Raw genomic sequence first — 22,207 nt, 5'->3', positions numbered from 1 at the left:
ACAGATGCATATCTGTACTCCCAGTAATGTGAAATCCATAGAATAGAAATTGACTGACTTCCTCAAATGAACTGTAACTCAGTAAAATCAATGAAATTGTTGCATGTTGTGTTTATATTTTTGTTCAGTATATTTCATTAGTTGAATTAGATGTGTTAGTGCTGGGCTGGAGCAAAAACCTGCACACCATGTACAGTAGGGGCCCCGGGAACAGGTCTGAACAACACTACATTAGAGACACTTTTTACACATTTCAAACCAGCACGTCCTTGCATCCTTGTATAAGGTAGGATCTATGAGTTTTAGATGATTGGCGATGCCAGACAACAAAATCCAGACAAAGGACACAAGCAAATGTTGCATAAGTTCCACATTTATTTCACTTTATTCTGACAAATTGTTGACGTGTCCACAAACATTAGAAGACACTAGAACTCCAACACTCAAAAGATAATGTGAGCACTGAGATGATATCACAGGCCAGTTATTATGGAACGGGGGTTACATCTGTGCGATCGGACCCACCACATCCAATCAGGTTCATTATTGACAAGACAAGAGCCAATCAAATGTCAAGTTCAATGCAGAGTCATTTAGGCGGGCGTTTAGTATACGGGTCTGTTTCTATACAAAGCTGCACTGAGGGGGATAGGGCGTCATTAGCAAGCAGTGAGGGAAAGAGAGAGCAGGGTGAAGAAGAGGCAGATCCACATGCTTGGATCCGGGAAATGTAATGCTACATAAAAAAGCTGTCAAAGCAGTAACAGAATCCATCTGTATTTGTATATATAGCCGGCTCACGGAACTTCAAATGCATCGTTTTAACTTCTTCCTTGAGGATGGAACTTCATATATCCTAGCTGTAAGAAGAACCCTAGTTTTAAGAAGTATCCTAGCGTTAAGAAGTGCCCTAGTTTTAAGAAGCATCCTAGTTTTAAGGAGCATCTTAGTTTAAAGAAGTACCCTGGTTTTAAGAAGTATCCTAGTTTTAAGAAGTAGAGTTAAGAGTTAGTAGACGTTAAACGATAAAGCGACAATAGTACAGTTTCAAACAAAACAACATCTCCTTCTTTTGAGGGATAATATTGTAACCCCCAAACAATCTTATGCATTCTGTACATTTTTAATATGATAAATGATGATGTGATAAGTACAATAAATTATACTTGGATGACAATTCAATAGCCCTAATATTCCTTACTCACGTAATCCACCTCCAAATAGAAACAAGAATTCATAAATAAAGCTTTCTTTTCTTCCATTGGTTGAGCAGGCAAAATAGTGGCATACCAGTGTACACCAAAGTAAAAAAAAAAATTGCATACGACACACACCAAGATGACCACAACCGGGTCGGCAGGTAGCCTAGTAGTTAAGAGCGTTGGGCCAGTAACCAAAAGATTGCTGGTTTGAATCCCCGAGCCAACAAGGTGAGAAAAAACCATCTGTCGATGTGACCTGGAGCAAGGCACTTAACCTTAATTGCTCATGTAAGTCGCTCAGGAAACGAGTGTCTGCTAAATGACTAAAATGTTAAAAAAAAAAAAAAAAAAACAGCTCCACAATATGAAACCCAGAGATAGGTTGTAAATTGAATTAGTTCATAGTATATATCTTGTGATAGGTTGTATTTAAGTTTTCGCATTCTAGGAATCAACTCTCAATTATTGCACTGCAGTATGTACGCAATATATATTCCTTGTAGGAAGGATATAAGAAGATATGTTCATAATTGAGGATATAAGCGCTTATTAATATTATTTGAGGAAAATCATGTGTGAGTATGCCATGTCTTGCATGTTGCTCCCTTGCTGTGGCTATCTAAGCATGCTCTGTAGGTTGGCAGGCCTGAGGTATGCATAAAAACCCAACACTGTGTGTTAGATGGGAGAATTGTGTTTGACCAAAAACACGAACCTCGCCATACAAACAAGGAACAACCGTAGGACATGATCCAATTGGCTGTCTGGCCATGGCTGGTCTGCTGCACTCACACATGATGTTGCTGTAAACACAACACTAACGCTTGGTTTTCAATAAAGCAAAAGGACGTACAAAAGCATAGAACACTCAGACTATGAGACAACAGGCCACTTCTGTTTGAAATTGTCCATCTCCTACGGCTGCTAGACCAAGGTGGTACTGAAGAGTCACTTTGCTTCAGTCGGCAGGGCCACCTTGATTCACTTTGGACTACTCTCGTTTCAGATAGCAGTTTGTGGTCATCTGGGTGTGAAAGAATAGTCACAGCGACAATAAACCACAGCCAAAGTCCCCAGGATGTGCGACTTCATAACATCTACATACTGTATAGGTTTCTGACACAAGCATCAGGCTGTAAAACAGCTATACAAAAGCAAAGCAGAGGAGGTTAGCTGCTACTTTACACAAGAAGCTAGTGTAGCCTATAGACTGTACACATATTAGTCAAAATGGATAGAATCACATGGACACACGGCATCAATATTAGGTTCATAGCATCAGAGTAAATAAAAGCTTGCTTCAATACATGTCCCATTGAGCTAATGTGGTGGACGTCAACGATACTAAAGTGTGGATTGGATGAAAAACAGGAGCGAGAGAGAGAGCGAAGTGGAGAAAGGGAGGCACTACCTGGTGCATAGCGATGCACTTTCAGACAACTCGACTGGTGGAAAAAAGGTCCAAAATATCCCACTAACTTATCAATAGAGTATAATCACAGGGTTCTTTTAAATTATTCAATGTACTGCAACCCACCACCATAGAAGGCAAAGTAACCCACAAGCATAGAACACAAAGTAACCCACCACCATAGAACGCAATAAACATCCTCTTGCTGGAGAGGAGCCATTCTTAGTGTATCCACGTGGAATATTTAACTTATAAACATACATTCAGGGCCAATAGCAGAATCGTAGATATTACATTAATATCTCACTAAAACCTAGGAGACATTTTTTCAAGTCTACATGACAGAGGATCTCTTCACTATTTTAAATAGATTGGACTGCTTTGGTTAAAAACAACTGAGTGAATGGGACAGACATCAACTCAAGAGAATATAATGCAAGAATAAAGTACCATGCGACAAAACTGGTCAGTGATCCCACACAAATAAATTAAACTGGTCAGTGATCCCACACAAATAAATTAAACTGGTCAGTGATCCCACACAAATAAATTAAACTGGTCAGTGATCCCACACAAATAAATTAAACTGGTCAGTGATCCCACACAAATAAATTAAACTGGTCAGTGATCCCACACAAATAAATTAAACTGGTCAGTGATCCCACACAAATAAATTAAACTGGTCAGTGATCCCACACAAATAAATTGAACTGGTCAGTGATCCCACACAAATAAATTAAACTGGTCAGTGATCCCACACAAATAAATTAAACTGGTCAGTGATCCCACACAAATAAATTAAACTGGTCAGTGATCCCACACAAATAAATTGAACTGGTCAGTGATCCCATACAAATAAATTGAACTGGTCAGTGATCCCACACAAATAAATTAAACTGGTCAGTGATCCCACACAAATAAATTAAACTGGTCAGTGATCCCACACAAATAAATTAAACTGGTCAGTGATCCCACACAAATAAATTAAACTGGTCAGTGATCCCACACAAATAAATTAAACTGGTCAGTGATCCCACACAAATAAATTAAACTGGTCAGTGATCCCACACAAATAAATTAAACTGGTCAGTGATCCCACACAAATAAATTGAACTGGTCAGTGATCCCACACAAATAAATTAAACTGGTCAGTGATCCCACACAAATAAATTAAACTGGTCAGTGATCCCACACAAATAAATTAAACTGGTCAGTGATCCCACACAAATAAATTGAACTGGTCAGTGATCCCATACAAATAAATTGAACTGGTCAGTGATCCCACACAAATAAATTAAACTGGTCAGTGATCCCACACAAATAAATTAAACTGGTCAGTGATCCCACACAAATAAATTAAACTGGTCAGTGATCCCACACAAATAAATTAAACTGGTCAGTGATCCCACACAAATAAATTAAACTGGTCAGTGATCCCATACAAATAAATTAAACTGGTCAGTGATCCCACACAAATAAATTAAACTGGTCAGTGATCCCACACAAATAAATTAAACTGGTCAGTGATCCCACACAAATAAATTAAACTGGTCAGTGATCCCACACAAATAAATTAAACTGGTCAGTGATCCCACACAAATAAATTAAACTGGTCAGTGATATATAAATTAAAACTAAAATAACAAAGAAATAATGTATATACACAAAGAATATGTAAACGGTCAAGGACACATTGCTCTCCAGTGTGAGTCAGGCAGGTGGCGTATTATATTGCCTAATGCTCTACAAACATGTTACTATGAAATGTCAACACAGTGAACTCGCCATTCTCCAAGCATGGAAGGCAAAGAGTCATCCTATTGCCCTATCATATCCCCAGTACCCTAATCTGTCCATTACATTATCCAACTATTACAATACCCCACTTCTATCCCACTGTATACTGTCCAAAACCTGGATATATATTTACGTTCATCCTATACTGTCTAAAACCTTGGATAAAAACAGATACAACGACAACGAGTTCCAGTTTGCGACTGGCAGCCATTTCAACATGAGGTAAATGTGGATATGCTGTTTTAACACGAGAACACACACACAGAAACAGATATCTCTTATGAGAGGACTAGAAAAGGGAATATACCATGTCACCATTAGTATTTTTCTTATCAGTCTACAGTGTTTATAAGAAATACATGAGTGGTTTTGATCTGGGGTTTAATGTACAGTCAGAGTGGGGCGGTAGTAAGTAGCAGGCCATTGAAACTGATAACAACTTGGACTAAGACTTATACACTATACCGTTTCTCTTTGTTTGGATAAACCCTATGGGGACTGTTAGCATGTTAGATAACGGTAAAGTTTACGTGCACATGACAATGGGGCGTGTCACAACCAGGCACAATACAGCCAGCAGGGGTAAGCCCCACTACACAGGGTCGGGTTGTTAGTTAAGTCTTACATGGGTATTAAGGGTGTTTAATGGGTAGTTTAAACTGTGCGTGTTCCAGGTAACCAGGAAGAGGCTTCAAATAGGGCATCAGCTGGGATGGTTTTAAGTGCAGTTTGGGGAAGTATCAGCGACAGGATGGAGCACTGTTAGGACAGGGAGAGCTGTTTAGATGAGCTGTATACAGGAGAGGGTCAGTGGAGCTTTGAGATTGTGTTTTTGTTTTCTTTTTTCTCCCCCCCTCCCGTATGTGTTCCTCTCTCTCACATCCTTGGGCCTGACTTTCTTCTGGAGAGCTTAGACCTTGGGGAGGGAGGGAAAAGAGGGGAGGGTTAATGTTTGACTGAAAATGATCGGGGGCAGACAGTGAATTTTAATTAGAAATTAGCTTGAACAAGTGTTTACGAGGAGATTTAAGTAACCTGGTATTACACAAAAAAATAACATTTTGAGGAAGGGTTTTCATTGATGAACACGAGGTAACAATGTTGAGGCAGTGAGGGGTTACTATACCTGATAGTTCCGGCGAGCAGGGGGTTAAAAGCATACAGCCAGTCGTGCATCTCCTTGTCATTACTGGCCTGGAGGAGTATTCCACGATGCTCGGTGCACACTGCAAATGTGTTTGGAGTCTAAAAGCAGAAATGATTTAGATCACTAAAAGGATCTGGTAAATTAACTAGAATTCGACAGATACAGGAAATCAATGGTATAAAAAATATATTTATTATCCATTTATTAAAAATATATATTTGTCTATTAACAAAAAATATATCCAAGAAGTACATTCCAACAAACATATTAGTGGTATACTGTATTTTTGGTATATCCATTGTATATTTGTAATATATGAGTGATTTATTTGTAAAATGTATATGGTATATTTTTGATATATTTATGAAATATTTGGAAGAGGTTTCTGTCAGTCCTACCCGGAGCAGAGTCTGCTTGTCCTCGCTGTATTCCACCTGGGCAGAGGAGAGGTTGATGACAGCGCGCTCCACATTGTCCCTCTCGTTGCGGTACAGGTAGACGTAGGGCCGGCGTACCACCACGTAGCGCTTCACCCAGCCACTGGTGTGGGGCTCCAGGAAGTGCAGGTAGCCTTTCTTCGACACGATGGGGCTGCAGCCCAGGGGAGATAGAAGGACAGTTATATTTCACTTATATATGAAGTAAACATCATATTTTCTTATTTATTGTTGATTTAGTAGAAATACAGCCCATCCGAATAACTTAAGTATTGCTCATATATTTTTTCATCTTTATAGTGATTCCAAACAATGAATCTAGCAGAGATATATCATAATTCACCCCAATATCAAACTGTATGACTCGTCTGACCTCTATGGAATCCTGTACAGCAGTCTAGTCCTAGCTGAAATTGCTAAGCCCCAGAGTGGTCTGGTCTCACCTGACGCGGATCTCCTGGATGTCAGGGACGAAAGTGCAGCCTCTACCCGGGATCCTCTTCCTATCTACAGGGCTGAAGGGGTCCAGGTCTGGGGTTGAAGCTCCAGAGCTGGGCTCAATGTGTCTGCAGACCAGAGATAACGTTCCATCAATGTTCTCTCAACTTTCTTAAAACATTATCTGTGCTTTCTCAATGTTCTATCAATGCCCTTTTAACAAAGCTCTTTCTACAAAGCGAATTAAGTCATTTGCATATACAGAGCATTCGGAAAGAATTCAGACCCCTTGACTGTTTCCACATTTTGTTACGTTACCGCCTTATTCTAAAATTGATTAAATCATTTTTCCCCTCATCAATCTACACACAATACCCCATAATGACAACGCAAAAACAGCCTTTTAGAACTTTTTGCAAATGTATAATTATTTATTTTTTTAATCACATTTACAGAATTATTCAGGCCCTTTACTCAGTACTTTGTTGAAGCACCTTTGGCAGCGATTACAGCCTTGGGTATTCTTGGGTATGACGCTACAACTTCGGGAGTATTTCGGGAGTTTCTCCCATTCTTCTCTGCAGATCCTCTCATGCTCTGTGGGGAGCTTTTTTCAGGTCTCTCCAGAGATGTTCGATCGGGTTCAAGTCCGGGCTCTGGCTGGGCCACTCAAGGACAGTCAAAGACATGTCCCGAAACCACTCCTGCGTTTTCTTGGCGGTGTGCTTAGGGTCGTTGTCCTGTTGGAAGGTGAACCTTCGCCCTAGTCTGAGGTCCTGAGCGCTCTGGAGCAGGTTTTCATCAAGGATCTCTCTGCACTTTGCTCGTTCATCTTGCCCTCGATACTGACTCGTCTCCCAGTCCCTGCCACTGAAAAACATCCCCAGAGCATGATGCTGCTACCACCATGCTTCACCGTAGGGATGGTGCCAGGTTTCCTCCAGATGTGACGCTTCGCAATCAGGCCAAAGAGTTCAAACTTGGTTTCATCAGACCAGAGAATCTTGTTTCTCATGGTCTGAGAGTCCTTTAGGTGCCTTTTGGCAGACACCAAGTGGGATTTCATGTGCCTTTTACTGAGGAGTGGCTTCCGTCTGGCCACTCTACCATAAAGGCCTGATTGGTGGAGTGCTGCAGAGATGGTTGTCCTTCTGGAAGTTTCTCCCATCTCCACAGAGGAACTCTGGAGCTCTGTCCGAGTGACCATAGGAGAGTCTTGGTGGTTCCAAACTTCTTCCATTTAAGAATGATGGAGGCCACTGTGTTCTTGGGGACCTTCAATGCTGCATACATTTTTTGTGCCCTTTCCCAGATCTGTGCCTCGAAACAATCCTGTCTCGAAGCTCATGACTTGGTTTTTGCTCTGACATGCACTGTCAACTGTGGGAACTTATAGACAATCTTATATAGATGATCGATGGAGCTCAATTTTGAGTCTCATAGCAAATGGAATACTTATGTAAATAAGATATTTATGTTTCTTATTTTTTATAATTATTTTTTTTTTTAAAGTTTTCATGTTGTCATTATGGGGGTGTGGGGGTGTAGATTGTGTAGATTGATAAGGAAAAACATTTATTTAATCCATTTTAGAATAAGGCTGTAACATAACAGAATGTGGAAAATGTCAAGGGGTCTGAATACTTTCCGTATACTACTTGTCAACAGCTGGTCTGGGATGAATAAAATGGGAGTGAGGGGTGACAGTTGAAAGGCCTCATACCTGATGTCATAATGTCCCTCCACCAATGAGGGGCAAGTAGAGGACGGCGTTAGCGTGCTCAGACCAGAAGAGGACGGTGACATCAGCGACGCTGACATCTCAGACAGCTGAAACACGTACACACAAGCATACACAGATAATCACACACACACACACACATACAAACAAACATGAACATATACACACACAAAATAAGCACACACAAACACGCACATACAATGACACCATTATACATTCATCAACAGTTCCCATGTATTGCATTTGGAGGGTCTATGACAGAATCTGATACTCATCAAGTCATCCGATGAGGTCATGAGAGGACATGTGTTTCAGCCCCAGGCTTTGGTAACACATGTAGAGACAACATGCTGTAGTAGGGACAGAGAAGCCTGACATTCTCTGAGACGGGGGTGGGAGGAGAGGGGTGTTGGAGGAGAGGGGGCTAGGGGTGAGAATGAGAAAATCTGTAGGTTGGGTGAAGGATTCCATAGAACAGAAGTAAATCAATGGAAAAGATGGGACCTCAGGGGGGATGGGGTTGACGAGTGATGATGAGCAACTGAATATTCATTCATTCATTAAGAGAAGTGAATAAGGTAGTTATTTTGTTTTAATGTTAAGTTCTTCATTCAAATGTATTTCCTTGTTAGAATTCAGTTTTTTGTTAGAGTTTAGTTCTTTGTTTAACAAATAAGCAAATGATCAGAAAGGCTGCGTGTGTTAACTAGACAGGGGATCGGGAGAGAAAGGATGTAGATGACAGATGTCTTGGGTGGGATCAGTGAGAATCGGCTGGAATCTATAGGGGGCGGCACGTTTGATGGTATACAAAGTGCTTTGGGCTAGGGGCTGGCTGGGTAAAAGAATCATGCACGGTGTACTGTAAGTTGGTTATAAAGTGGGTTAACAGGCCTGGGGGCTGGGTTCTGTAAGTGGGTTATAGAGGGGGTTAACCGCCTGGGGGCTAGGTTCTGTAAGTGGGTTATAGAGTGGGTTAACAGGCCTGGGGGCTGGGTTCTGTAAGTGGGTTATAGAGGGGGTTAACAGGCCTGGGGGCTGGGTTCTGTAAGTGGGTTATAGAGTGGGTTAACAGGCCTGGGGGCTGGGTTCTGTAAGTGGGTTATAGAGGGGGTTAACAGGCCTGGGGGCTGGGTTCTGTAAGTGGGTTATAGAGGGGGTTAACAGGCCCGGGGGCTGGGTTCAGTAAGTGGGTTATAGAGGGGGTTAACAGGCCTGGGGGCTGGGTTCTGTAAGTGGGTTATAGAGGGGGTTAACAGGCCCGGGGGCTGGGTTCTGTAAGTGGGTTATAGAGGGGGTTAACAGGCCTGGGGGCTGGGTTCTGTAAGTGGGTTATAGAGTGGGTTAACAGGCCTGGGGGCTGGGTTCTGTAAGTGGGTTATAGAGGGGGTTAACAGGCCTGGGGGCTGGGTTCTGTAAGTGGGTTATAGAGGGGGTTAACAGGCCCGGGGGCTGGGTTCTGTAAGTGGGTTATAGAGGGGGTTAACAGGCCTGGGAGCTGGGTTCTGTAAGTGGGTTATAGAGTGGGTTAACAGGCCTGTTGGCTGGGTTCTGTAAGTGGGTTATAGAGGGGGTTAACAGGCCTGGGGGCTGGGTTCTGTAAGTGGGTTATAGAGGGGGTTAACAGGCCTGGGGGCTGGGTTCTGTAAGTGGGTTATAGAGGGGGTTAACAGGCCTGGGGGCTGGCTTCTGTATGTGGGTTATAGAGTGGGTTAAAGGCCTGGGGGCTGGGTTCTGTAAGTGGGTTATAGAGGGGGTTAACAGGCCTGGGGGCTGGGTTCTGTAAGTGGGTTATAGAGTGGGTTAACAGGCCTGGGGGCTGGGTTCTGTAAGTGGGTTATAGAGTGGGTTAACAGGCCTGGGGGCTGGGTTCTGTAAGTGGGTTATAGAGGGGGTTAACAGGCCTGGGGGCTGGGTTCTGTAAGTGGGTTATAGAGGGGGTTAACAGGCCTGGGGGCTGGGGCTCACCTTGCTCTCACTGGCACTGCTGCTCACCTGGCTGTACTCCCTGTTGAATGTATGCATGAGCAACCGCAGACACTGAGACCGCAGGAGGAGGAGAGGAGGAGAAGAGGAGAGGAGGAGCAGAAAAATGTATTATTATTACTAATAATCACAACCATTAAAAGTCCAAAAAAAGAGAGTGAACCAGAAAGTGTTCTGGCAAGCAAGCGTTGTATTAGGAGCTCCAAGGTAGGCCTGGTTCCTAATAGAAGCCAGGGACTTGTAGTCACCTTGGCAGCCAGCTCCCTTTGCCTCTGGCTGGGGCTTTCCAGGGCGGGACTGCCCCCGGGGCTGTAGCTGAGGATGGGGCTCTTAGCAAAGTCGCTGATGTCGCCACTCTTGCAGAGCGCGTCCTGCCCCGCGGCCAGGGTGGCCTCTAGTTTCTCCCGCAGCAGCAGGTAGTGCCTGGTCTTCTCTACCTGTAGTGACACACACAGAGAAACTGCTGAGTCTCTGGCACAAAATGGCCACTGTCCATTATCCAGGTGAGTGACTCATTGGTGAGTAGTACCGCCACACAATACTATTTTGAAAACAGCTACTGTTTATGAATAGAAACATAATTGATTACTTGTTATTCAGACCACATTTCATTGGCAAAGTATTGTTTGTTTATTTCATTCATTCATTGACTAACTATCACACTTGACTCCACCCCTCTGATTTCCGGCCCACCCACCCTACAGACCCTACCAATCCAAGGCCTCACCTCCTGCAGCAGGCTGAGTTTCTCCAGCTCCCACTGGTGGTCCAGGATGAGGCTGTCGCTACGGGGCCTCCACCCAGCCAGGTTCTCCTCTCCACGGACGTACGCCACTGAGGTGTCCAAGACGCGCCTGCGCCGCCGCTGCATGCCTGAGGGGAAAACATTGTAAAAAGACAGCCATGTCAAATATAGAAACAGAACTATGTTTATATACTGCCTATATACTGCCTATATATACTGTCTGTATACTGCCTATATATACTGCCTATATACTGCCTATATACTGTCTGTATACTGCCTATATACTGTCTGTATACTGCCTATATAATGCCTATATACTGTATATATACTGCCTATATACTGTCTGCATACTGCCTATATATACTGTCTATATACTGCCTATATACTGTATATATACACTGCCTATATACTGTATATATACACTGCCTATATATACTCCTTATATACTGCCTATATATTGTCTGTATACTGCCTATATATACTGTCTATATACTGCCTATATACTGTATATATACTGCCTATATTCTGTATATATACACTGCCTATATATACTGCCTATATATACTGCCTATATACTGTATATATACTGCCTATATACTGTCTGTATACTGCCTATATACACTGCTCATATACTGCCCATATACTGCTCATATACTGCACATATACTGTCTATATACTGCCTATATATACTGCCTATATACAGGTATACTGTCTATATACTGTCTAAAATACTGCCTATATACAGATATACTTTCTGTATACTGTCTATATACTGCCAGAACACACTGGGGATGTGGGTTGCAGCTCAATCCAGATTTATCTCCAGACAGATTGAACTGTGAAATTGACAGTTGCACACACAAGTTGGATGAAATGCAGCCCAGATACAGTGCCTTGCGAAAGTATTCGGCCCCCTTGAACTTTGCGACCTTTTGCCACATTTCAGGCTTCAAACATAAAGATATAAAACTGTATTTTTTTGTGAAGAATCAACAACAAGTGGGACACAATCATGAAGTGGAACGACATTTATTGGATATTTCAAACTTTTTTAACAAATCAAAAACTGAAAAATTGGGCGTGCAAAATTATTCAGCCCCTTTACTTTCAGTGCATCAAACACTCTCCAGAAGTTCAGTGAGGATCTCTGAATGATCCAATGTTGACCTAAATGACTAATGATGATAAATACAATCCACCTGTGTGTAATCAAGTCTCCGTATAAATGCACCTGCACTGTGATAGTCTCAGAGGTCCGTTAAAAGCGCAGAGAGCATCATGAAGAACAAGGAACACACCAGGCAGGTCAGAGATACTGTTGTGAAGAAGTTTAAAGCCGGATTTGGATACAAAAATATTTCCCAAGCTTTAAACATCCCAAGGAGCACTGTGCAAGCGATAATATTGAAATGGAAGGAGTATCAGACCACTGCAAATCTACCAAGACCTGGCCGTCCCTCTAAACTTTCAGCTCATACAAGGAGAAGACTGATCAGAGATGCAGCCAAGAGGCCCATGATCACTCTGGATGAACTGCAGAGATCTACAGCTGAGGTGGGAGACTCTGTTCATAGGACAACAATCAGTCATATATTGCACAAATCTGGCCTTTATGGAAGAGTGGCAAGAAGAAAGCCATTTCTTAAAGATATCCATAAAAAGTGTCGTTTAAAGTTTGCCACAAGCCACCTGGGAGACACACCAAACATGTGGAAGAAGGTGCTCTGGTCAGATGAAACCAAAATTGAACTTTTTGGCAACAATGCAAAACGTTTTGTTTGGCGTAAAAGCAACACAGCTGAACACACCATCCCCACTGTCAAACATGGTGGTGGCAGCATCATGGTTTGGGCCTGCTTTTCTTCAGCAGGGACAGGGAAGATGGTTAAAATTGATGGGAAGATGGATGGAGCCAAATACAGGACCATTCTGGAAGAAAACCTGATGGAGTCTGCAAAAGACCTGAGACTGGGATGGAGATTTGTCTTCCAACAAGACAATGATCCAAAACATAAAGCAAAATCTACAATGGAATGGTTAAAAAATAAACATATCCAGGTGTTAGAATGGCCAAGTCAAAGTCCAGACCTGAATCCAATCGAGAATCTGTGGAAAGAACTGAAAACTGCTGTTCACAAATGCTCTCCATCCAACCTCACTGAGCTCGAGCTGTTTTGCAAGGAGGAATGGGAAAAAATGTCAGTCTCTCGATGTGCAAAACTGATAGAGACATACCCCAAGCGACTTACAGCTGTAATCGCAGCAAAAGGTGGCGCTACAAAGTATTAACTTAAGGGGGCTGAATAATTTTGCACGCCCAATTTTTCAGTTTTTGATTTGTTAAAAAAGTTTGAAATATCCAATAAATGTCGTTCCACTTCATGATTGTGTCCCACTTGTTGTTGATTCTTCACAAAAAATACAGTTTTATATCTTTATGTTTGAAGCCTGAAATGTGGCAAAAGGTCGCAAAGTTCAAGGGGGCCGAATACTTTCGCAAGGCACTGTACTTGCGTAGAATTAAGCAATAAGGCATAGGCATAGGGCTAAGGCCTAGGGCTAATATACCACGGCTAACGGCTGTTCCTGGGAACGACGCAACGCAGAGTGCATGGATACAACCCATAGCCATGGTATATTGGTCATAATACCACAAATCTCAGAGGTGCCTTATTGCTATTATAAACTGGTTACCAACGTAATTAGAGCAGTAAAAAATACATGTTTTGTCATACCCAGCCAATCAGCATTCAGTGCTCGAACCACCCAGTTTATAATTGTGTTTATAATCAAGCATTCTGCCATTCCTTTACTCTACCTGGACTTCCGGCATCAGCGACATGGCAGAGACTGACTTCATACACTCCAGTGACACGGTTACTGAGGAAGAGAAGAGAGGACAGAGTTAGTACTGTCAGATTCCACAGAGAGGGCTTGAGGTGGGGCCTACCCACATAGAGATATATAACCTAGAATAATATGGTCTAATTCTATTTCTACGGGCCTAGCTACCTCTCTGAGGGCCTTAGGCAGCCGGTGCTGAAAAGGTTTCTAATGGAGCGAGAGGCAGGAAGCTTGGCGTCACGGGAGTAGAACACCATACAGAAGTCTTTGGTGATCACCGTCGGCTGGGTGCAGTTCTCCATCTGAAAGGAATGGACCAGAACCAGCATTAAACTCACATCACTTTACATTGTAGTGTACAGGCTAACTCACCACTTCCCCCCCATCAATATAGAGAGCCAACATGGGTGATGTTTCTGGGTTGCAGCGAAGGAAATGTTTACCTCTAGGTAGGCTGAGAGGGTGATGTAGATCTTCTCTCCATAGGGAGTGACGCGGTTCAGAAGGAGGGAGTTGTGCATGGAGCTGTCCCATGCTGCCTCAAACCGGTAAAACGTCCTGTAGGTAAACACAAGGGAAAAAGTTAGTGTTTTTTTGTGTCTAGTACAGGAGGCTGGTGGTACCTTAATTGGGGAGGACAGGCACGTGGTAACGGCCAGAGCGGAATTGGTGGAAAGGTATCAACAACATCAAACAAATGGCTTCCGTGCTTTTGATGCCATTCCATTCGCTCCATTCCAGCCATTATTATGAGCCGTCCTCCCCTCAGCAGCCTCCACTGGTGTATAGACGTTGTTTTCAATTTGTCAATGATGAGTGACTGGAAACACGTAGTATGACTTTCCTTCATCGGCATAGATCAGGCAGTATCAAGAGGAAAGGGTATTCAGTTGTGCAAGCCCTTCAAAGACAAGGGGTACTGAAACAAACTCTATACATGGACAGAAACAACAGCTTTGAATTCACTGCTAAGCGTCATGTCAAATGAACATGTCGGGTTAAAAACAACTGCAGAAAAAAGTTAGAAATAAAACAACAAAAAGCAAAGAAACAAAGAGTTGAGAAGCAGAAAGGTTGTATAAAGAGAGGAGAGAAGGAGAAAGGTTGTATAAAGAGAGGAGAGAAGCAGAAAGGTTGTATAAAGAGAGGAGAGAAGCAGAAAGGTTGTATAAAGAGAGGAGAGAAGCAGAAAGGTTGTATAAAGAGAGGAGAGAAGCAGAAAGGTTGTATAAAGAGAGGAGAGAAGCAGAAAGGTTGTATAAAGAGAGGAGAGAAGGAGAAAGGTTGTATAAAGAGAGGAGAGAAGCAGAAAGGTTGTATAAAGAGAGGAGAGAAGCAGAACGGTTATATAAAGAGAGGAGAGAAGGAGAAAGGTTGTATAAAGAGAGGAGAGACGGAGAAAGGTTGTATAAAGAGAGGAGAGAAGGAGAAAGGTTGTATAAAGAGAGGAGAGAAGCAGAAAGGTTGTATAAAGAGAGGAGAGAAGGAGAAAGGTTGTATAAAGAGAGGAGAGAAGCAGAAAGGTTGTATAAAGAGAGGAGAGAAGCAGAAAGGTTGTATAAAGAGAGGAGAGAAGCAGAAAGGTTGTATAAAGAGAGGAGAGAAGCAGAAAGGTTGTATAAAGAGAGGAGAGAAGGAGAAAGGTTGTATAAAGAGAGGAGAGAAGGAGAAAGGTTGTATAAAGAGAGGAGAGAAGGAGAAAGGTTGTATAAAGAGAGGAGAGAAGGAGAAAGGTTGTATAAAGAGAGGAGAGAAGGAGAAAGGTTGTATAAAGAGAGGAGAGAAGGAGAAAGGTTGTATAAAGAGAGGAGAGAAGGAGAAAGGTTGTATAAAGAGAGGAGAGAAGCAGAAAGGTTGTATAAAGAGAGGAGAGAAGGAGAAAGGTTGTATAAAGAGAGGAGAGAAGGAGAAAGGTTGTATAAAGAGAGGAGAGAAGGAGAAAGGTTGTATAAAGAGAGGAGAGAAGCAGAAAGGTTGTATAAAGAGAGGAGAGAAGCAGAAAGGTTGTATAAAGAGAGGAGAGAAGCAGAAAGGTTGTATAAAGAGAGGAGAGAAGGAGAAAGGTTGTATAAAGAGAGGAGAGACGCAGAAAGGTTGTATAAAGAGAGGAGAGAAGCAGAAAGGTTGTATAAAGAGAGGAGAGAAGGAGAAAGGTTGTATAAAGAGAGGAGAGAAGCAGAAAGGTTGTATAAAGAGAGGAGAGAAGGAGAAAGGTTGTATAAAGAGAGGAGAGACGCAGAAAGGTTGTATAAAGAGAGGAGAGAAGGAGAAAGGTTGTATAAAGAGAGGAGAGACGCAGAAAGGTTGTATAAAGAGAGGAGAGAAGGAGAAAGGTTGTATAAAGAGAGGAGAGACGCAGAAAGGTTGTATAAAGAGAGGAGAGAAGCAGAAAGGTTGTATAAAGAGAGGAGAGACGCAGAAAGGTTGTATAAAGAGAGGAGAGAAGGAGAAAGGTTGTATAAAGAGAGGAGAGAAGCAGAAAGGTTGTATAAAGAGAGGAGAGAAGGAGAAAGGTTGTATAAAGAGAGGAGAGAAGGAGAAAGGTTGTATAAAGAGAGGAGAGAAGCAGAAAGGTTGTATAAAGAGAGGAGAGAAGGAGAAAGGTTGTATAAAGAGAGGAGAGACGCAGAAAGGTTGTATAAAGAGAGGAGAGAAGGAGAAAGGTTGTATAAAGAGAGGAGAGACGCAGAAAGGTTGTATAAAGAGAGGAGAGAAGGAGAAAGGTTGTATAAAGAGAGGAGAGAAGGAGAAAGGTTGTATAAAGAGAGGAGAGAAGCAGAAAGGTTGTATAAAGAGAGGAGAGAAGGAGAAAAGTTGTATAAAGAGAGGAGAGAAGGAGAAAGGTTGTATAAAGAGAGGAGAGACGCAGAAAGGTTGTATAAAGAGAGGAGAGAAGCAGAAAGGTTGTATAAAGAGAGGAGAGAAGCAGAACGGTTGTATAAAGAGAGGAGAGAAGCAGAAAGGTTGTGTGTTATACCTATGGTCAATTCCCAGGGAAACACTGCAATACAGCGAAGCACAAAGAAAAGAGAAGAGGGCGAGCGGGTTAAACAAGCAGCTTAGCTGAGGATTTCACAGCAGCAAAGTGACCAAAATATACAGTGTTAATATACAACAAATACAAAGAGAAACATAGACATACTGCAGCAGAACATTATGGAAAATCATATTCGGTGTTGTTGTGAAACAAGCTAAAGCCATTGATTCAGAACTACAGTATGTCCAGTATGTCCAGTATGCACAGTATGTATAGTATGCACAGCATGCACAGTATGTTCATTATGTCCAGTATATCCAGTATGTACAGTATGCACAGCATGCACAGCATGTCCAGTATGCACAGTATGTACAGTATGCACAGTATGTCCATTATGTCCAGTATATCCAGTATGTACAGTATGCACAGCATGCACAGCATGCACAACATGTCCAGTATGCCCAGTATGTCCAGTATATCCAGTATGTACAGTAAAAAGCTGAGAAAGGGGAAAGCATACGTACTTGTCGTCATACGAGGGCCAGACGTAGCCTGCAGACAAGATGTTGAGGGAGAGGATGTTTGGGTCAATGATGGTCTCGTCAGCCTCCGGAGTATTCCGGATACGCCCTGAGAGAGGTCAAAGGTCAAAAGTCAAGAGATGGATGTTTATGATCCACCCGACAGCCAGAAGAGGACTGGCTACCACTCAGAGCCTGGTTCCTAGGGAGTTTTTCCTAGCCACAGTGCTTCTACATCTGCATTCTTTGATGTTTGGGGTTTTAGGTTGGGTTTCTATATAGTACATCTGTTGATGTAAAAAGGCCTCTACAAATACATTTGATTGATCGATTGATGTACTGTAAAGATGGAGCTAGTGGATCTTTATTGTCATTACGCTCTGTTGTCTCCTAATAAAGCATTCTTCCAGCCGTACTCACCCACCACCAGCTCCTTGACCTCCTTCCACTCTACGTCATTTCCTGTCTCGTGTGCTATGGTAACTGTGATCCTCCTCTGGATGCCCTGTGGACAGGTCACCACACAGGAAGTCAACACTGGGCTTTGAATAACTGAGAAATAGATTCAAATCAACTCCCCTCTGAAAATGTTGCAATTCTTTACCTGGTGAAGGAGGAAGGTTCCATGGCAAGGCATGCCACCTCTGTGGTCCACCACTGAAGGGATATAGCTGAGGACAAACACAGAACAAATGTACAACCTATATGAGTAGATTATGATTGTTGTGTCCATTTGATTCCTTGATTCGAACGGGGAAGTAAGGAAATAGATGTTAAGGTTGCTCACTCTCCATTGGCCTCCAGCTCACAGATCTCAAAGAAGGCCATGAGGTCATATTTGGAGTGACATGGGCCTGCCATGGAGCGGGTCAAGGTGTTTAGCTTGGTGGCCGGCACTGTGAAAGAGAAGGAATGAATCTGGCCTGGTGAACGTTCTGGCACTGTGACAAAACACTTTGCTAAGATAAAGAGAAGGACACAATGCCATGTTTGAACCCTCACCTGGTTTAGACAAGGGCATGACCCTCGGGAATTGCCTCCTAGAAGGTCGAAGGGGACTGTAAAAAAAGTGCGAACTTTTAAAATTGACTATTTTAGCAAGACAGTGAAACGGGATCAATTGAAGAAGAAGAGAACGAGTAGAGTTTTATCACCTGATGAGGTCTTTGCAGAGAGGTGGGAACGGCTGTTTCTGGTAGTGACCAAACACCTCGAAGACGATGGGCTGGGTCTTGATGTACTCCACAAACGACTTGGTGACCTCTACCGTGATCTAATAGACAAATCAAAAGTGAGGTTAGCCTTCACTCAATAAGGCCTGTAACAATGGATGATACAAGGAAATACAAAATAAATTGATTCAATAATGGTAATATCACAGAAATGAGACCTATTAGTTGTAATGAAAAATAACATATTGTTTCTGGTCAGTGCTTACATTTTGTACATGGTAGAATCCCAGAGGAGGTCCCCTGCCTGTGTTCTTCAGTGGCTCAGTGGAGAACGCCTCGTCATGTCGGTGGATGAAGCTGGAAGTAGAAAAACACATTCAATCAATATTAAATATTCATTAATCATGTACATTGAGTGTATACAAAACAATATACATTAAACTACTGCACTGTAACATTACTAAATACACTGAGTGTACAAAACATCTTTCCATGACATAGACTGACCAGGTGAAAGCTATGAGCCCTTATTGATGTCACTTGTTAAATCCACTTCAATCAGTGCAGATGAAGGGGAGGAGACCGGTTAAAGAAGGATTTTTAAGCCTTGAGGCAAATGAGACATTCAGTGGGTGAACGGAAAAGACAAAATATTTAAGTGCCTTTGAATGGGGTATGGTTGTAGGTGCCAGGCCCACCAGTTTGTGTCAAGAATTGCAACACTGCTGGGTTTTTCACACTCAACAGTTTTCCATATCAAGAATGGTCCACCACCCAAAGGACATCCAGCCATTGGAGTCAACTTGGGCCAGCATCCCTGTGCAACGCTTTTGACACCTTGGAGAGTCAACTTGGGCCAGCATCCCTGTGCAACGCTTTTGACACCTTGGAAAGTCAACTTGGGCCAGCATCCCTGTGCAACGCTTTTGACACCTTGGAGAGTCAACTTGGGCCAGCATCCCTGTGCAACGCTTTTGACACCTTGGAGAGTCAACTTGGGCCAGCATCCCTGTGCAACGCTTTTGACACCTTGGAGAGTCCATGCCGTGACAAATGTAGGCTGTTCTGAGGGAAAAAGGGAAAGTGTTCTTGATATTTTTTACACTCAGTGTATAATATTTACTACTCTCAATATCCTGCATTGATTATGAGCACATTTGATGGAAACTTGTCTTTCACCGTCAGACGAATCTGTCTTAGGAATTACACCAACCCTTAGGAATAACCCCAACCCTTAGGAATAACACTAACCCTTAGGAATAACACTAACCCTTAGGAACAACACTAACCCTTATGAACAACACTAACCCTTAGGAATAACACTAACCCTTAGGAATAACACTAACCCTTAGGAATAACACCAACCCTTAGGAATAACACCAACCCTTAGGAACAACACTAACCCTTAGAAATAATACTAACCATAAGATTTAAGTTTGTTTAAATCAAGAGAGGATGGGTTGATTCTGGATAGAGAGAAGTGACAGGCCCTGAATGGCACGGCATTGTCATAGCATAGCTATGAGACAGTTAGAATGCGAGGACTGCCTGAGTGAAAGTACCTGAACCATAGACACTTGTAGTTGCTCCTAAGAAGAGATTTTAGAAACAAATGCCCCCATATGCAACATCATCATCATCATCATTCAAAATGCTTTTCCTCACTGACATCTTGTCAATTCTCTCTCAAAAACATTGAACCTAAACCTCAAGACACTTCCTGGTCAAATAAAGTCTAAAATACATCAAAAAGTTGGATGGGAGGCACTAACTTGAACTGGCAGAAGATATCGGCATATTCGGCAGAGATGCTGGAGGCTTGCAGCACGGTGACCCTGAAGGTGAAAGTGGATCCGATGCGGAGGTGGGACAGGGCCTTCTCGTGGTTCAGCTCCAGGGGTAGTTCCAGACCCAGAACCCCCTTCAACGGGCTCTGAGGGGCCTCCGGAGTGGCTGTGACGGGGGACAAGTCTGGGGTCATAGTGAGGACATGTTGACCTTTCAGTTAACATTTCATTGACATATTATGGTTTATTTGGATAGGAAGCGATACGAAACACATCGACACATTGAATAAACAATTATCCGATGCATTACACCCTAGATAATGCACGACACCCTAGATAATGCACTACACCCTAGATAATGCACTACACCCTAGATAATGCACTACACCCTAGATAATGCACTACACCCTAGATAATGCACTACACCCTAGATAATGCACTACACCCTAGATAATGCACTACACCCTAGATAATGCCTAGATAATTTATTACACCCTAGATAATGCATTACACCCTAGATAATGCACTACACCCTAGATAATGCACTACACCCTAGATAATGCACTACACCCTAGATAATGCACTACACCCTAGATAATGCACTACACCCTAGATAATGCACTACACCCTAGATAATGCACTACACCCTAGATAATGCATTACACCCTAAATAGGCTTACATAAATGTCTTCTCTAAACATATTTGTGCGGATAATGTCTGAGGAACACAATGGGATTAAGTCGTTGACTTTGTTTGTCATCCTCAATGATTTGTAGTGTGGGCGCTGCCATTGTACACCACTGATTATCTATTTATAGAAGAAAGGGAGGGGGCCTAACGTTGAGACCACACTTGCAATACCAACAGAACTTCCATAACACATTATATTAAAGAGAAATCAGGTGTGATGATGATGAAGATGATGACTAAGATGCCCTCACCAGCACAGGTGTTGTTGTTGACCTCGTCAGGGTCAGCTCCTATGTCAGAGGTCTGTCCCTCCCCCTCAACAAAGCGGAGCTCCTCTTGGGAGGTGTTAGAGTGAGACATGCTGCCAGAACACGACTCTGTCTGGAACTGACCAGACAAACACTTGATATGATATGTATTATAACCTATTTTAGATAATGATACTGCATTGTTTTAGATACAGCATGCAGACAGTGGCTTGGCAAGTACTCCAGTTTTTATATAATCTCTTACTGATTCTACCTTCTCAAACTGTTGGTCCTCAAAGGAGATCTTGGCAGTTCCTGACTGTCTGACACCAGAGCCGTAGTCAGGGGCTTCTTCATCAGCTGGGGAGAGAAGACAGCTGGTTGGTTACGACTCCAAACACTCAACAAATACTAGAAGCATCCATAAACAAACTGTAATAGCTGTTGTATCACTCTGTCTTTCTCAGTTTCACAAGAGTCAACTCTCTGTACCTGAGATGGCCTGCACTGCCACCCTGAGGAAGCCCTTCACCTCTCCCTTCTCACTGACGATGGCCACACGGTGCACCAGGGGCACGGGGTACAGCAGGTTACTCAGGTACACAAAGGCCCTGCAGACAGGGACAGAGAAGGAGAGGGGGAGCAGGAACAGACACAGGGAAATCATTTCAGAGCGTCATAGAATCTTGAGGTGGTCTCTAGTGGGGCAAGTCTACTAGCCCGGGCCCTGTTCAAATATTTTTCACGTGTATCCTCCCCTCTGTATCTTATTGGATCTGTTTCTATCCTTTTGCTCTCATAATGAAAACACTGGCTGCTTAGTGATTACCTCAAGGAAGTAAGGGAAAGACGGCTACATCTGAAAAGAACAGGGCCTGGGTCCATGACTGACCTGCCCACCAGACGGAACCATGGGAAGCGGTCATAGAAGGGGTCTCCCCCGGTCAGGGCCTGGTCACAGTCCTCCACAGTGCTGCTGGGCACCTCCGCCGCACGGTCGTACATCTCCCTCATCAGGTCCAGCCTCTGCCTACAGGGGGCAGAACAGTCAACACACAGTCAG

At 42.9% G+C, this 22,207-nt stretch overlaps 1 protein-coding gene across 44 annotated transcripts in view; it reads right to left on the bottom strand.

Annotated features, from left to right (window-relative positions):
* Positions 1-355: 355 nt before the first annotated feature.
* The window catches only part of LOC110508221 (kinesin-like protein KIF1A), a 48,472-nt gene continuing 26,620 nt past the window's right edge, over positions 356-22,207 (bottom strand). For 6 of the 44 annotated variants that reach the window (XM_090225094.1, XM_090225099.1, XM_090225083.1 and 3 more), the window contains 24 exons: positions 22,037-22,174; positions 21,637-21,755; positions 21,419-21,504; positions 21,148-21,283; positions 20,191-20,389; positions 18,685-18,775; positions 18,401-18,519; positions 18,249-18,322; positions 18,034-18,142; positions 17,851-17,917; positions 17,667-17,751; positions 17,250-17,355; positions 16,726-16,749; positions 14,192-14,306; positions 13,917-14,050; positions 13,723-13,784; positions 10,887-11,032; positions 10,408-10,596; positions 10,142-10,213; positions 8,156-8,262; positions 6,438-6,560; positions 5,956-6,148; positions 5,537-5,655; positions 356-5,326 (listed from right to left, as the gene is read on the bottom strand). In XM_090225094.1, the coding sequence (XP_090081220.1) occupies positions 5,287-5,326; positions 5,537-5,655; positions 5,956-6,148; positions 6,438-6,560; positions 8,156-8,262; positions 10,142-10,213; positions 10,408-10,596; positions 10,887-11,032; positions 13,723-13,784; positions 13,917-14,050; positions 14,192-14,306; positions 16,726-16,749; positions 17,250-17,355; positions 17,667-17,751; positions 17,851-17,917; positions 18,034-18,142; positions 18,249-18,322; positions 18,401-18,519; positions 18,685-18,775; positions 20,191-20,389; positions 21,148-21,283; positions 21,419-21,504; positions 21,637-21,755; positions 22,037-22,174 (2,653 nt within the window). In that variant the 3' untranslated portion in view covers positions 356-5,286. The remainder of the gene's footprint in view (positions 5,327-5,536; positions 5,656-5,955; positions 6,149-6,437; positions 6,561-8,155; positions 8,263-10,141; positions 10,214-10,407; positions 10,597-10,886; positions 11,033-13,722; positions 13,785-13,916; positions 14,051-14,191; positions 14,307-16,725; positions 16,750-17,249; positions 17,356-17,666; positions 17,752-17,850; positions 17,918-18,033; positions 18,143-18,248; positions 18,323-18,400; positions 18,520-18,684; positions 18,776-20,190; positions 20,390-21,147; positions 21,284-21,418; positions 21,505-21,636; positions 21,756-22,036; positions 22,175-22,207) is intronic. The other 38 variants (XM_090225102.1, XM_090225107.1, XM_090225085.1 and 35 more) reach the window with 13 other exon arrangements.

This window comes from Oncorhynchus mykiss, chromosome 28 (assembly GCF_057628025.1).
Source record: "Oncorhynchus mykiss isolate SJ-2025 chromosome 28, ASM5762802v1, whole genome shotgun sequence".
Lineage (NCBI taxonomy): Eukaryota > Metazoa > Chordata > Actinopteri > Salmoniformes > Salmonidae > Oncorhynchus > Oncorhynchus mykiss.
This window is presented reverse-complemented; position numbering and strand designations above follow the sequence as displayed.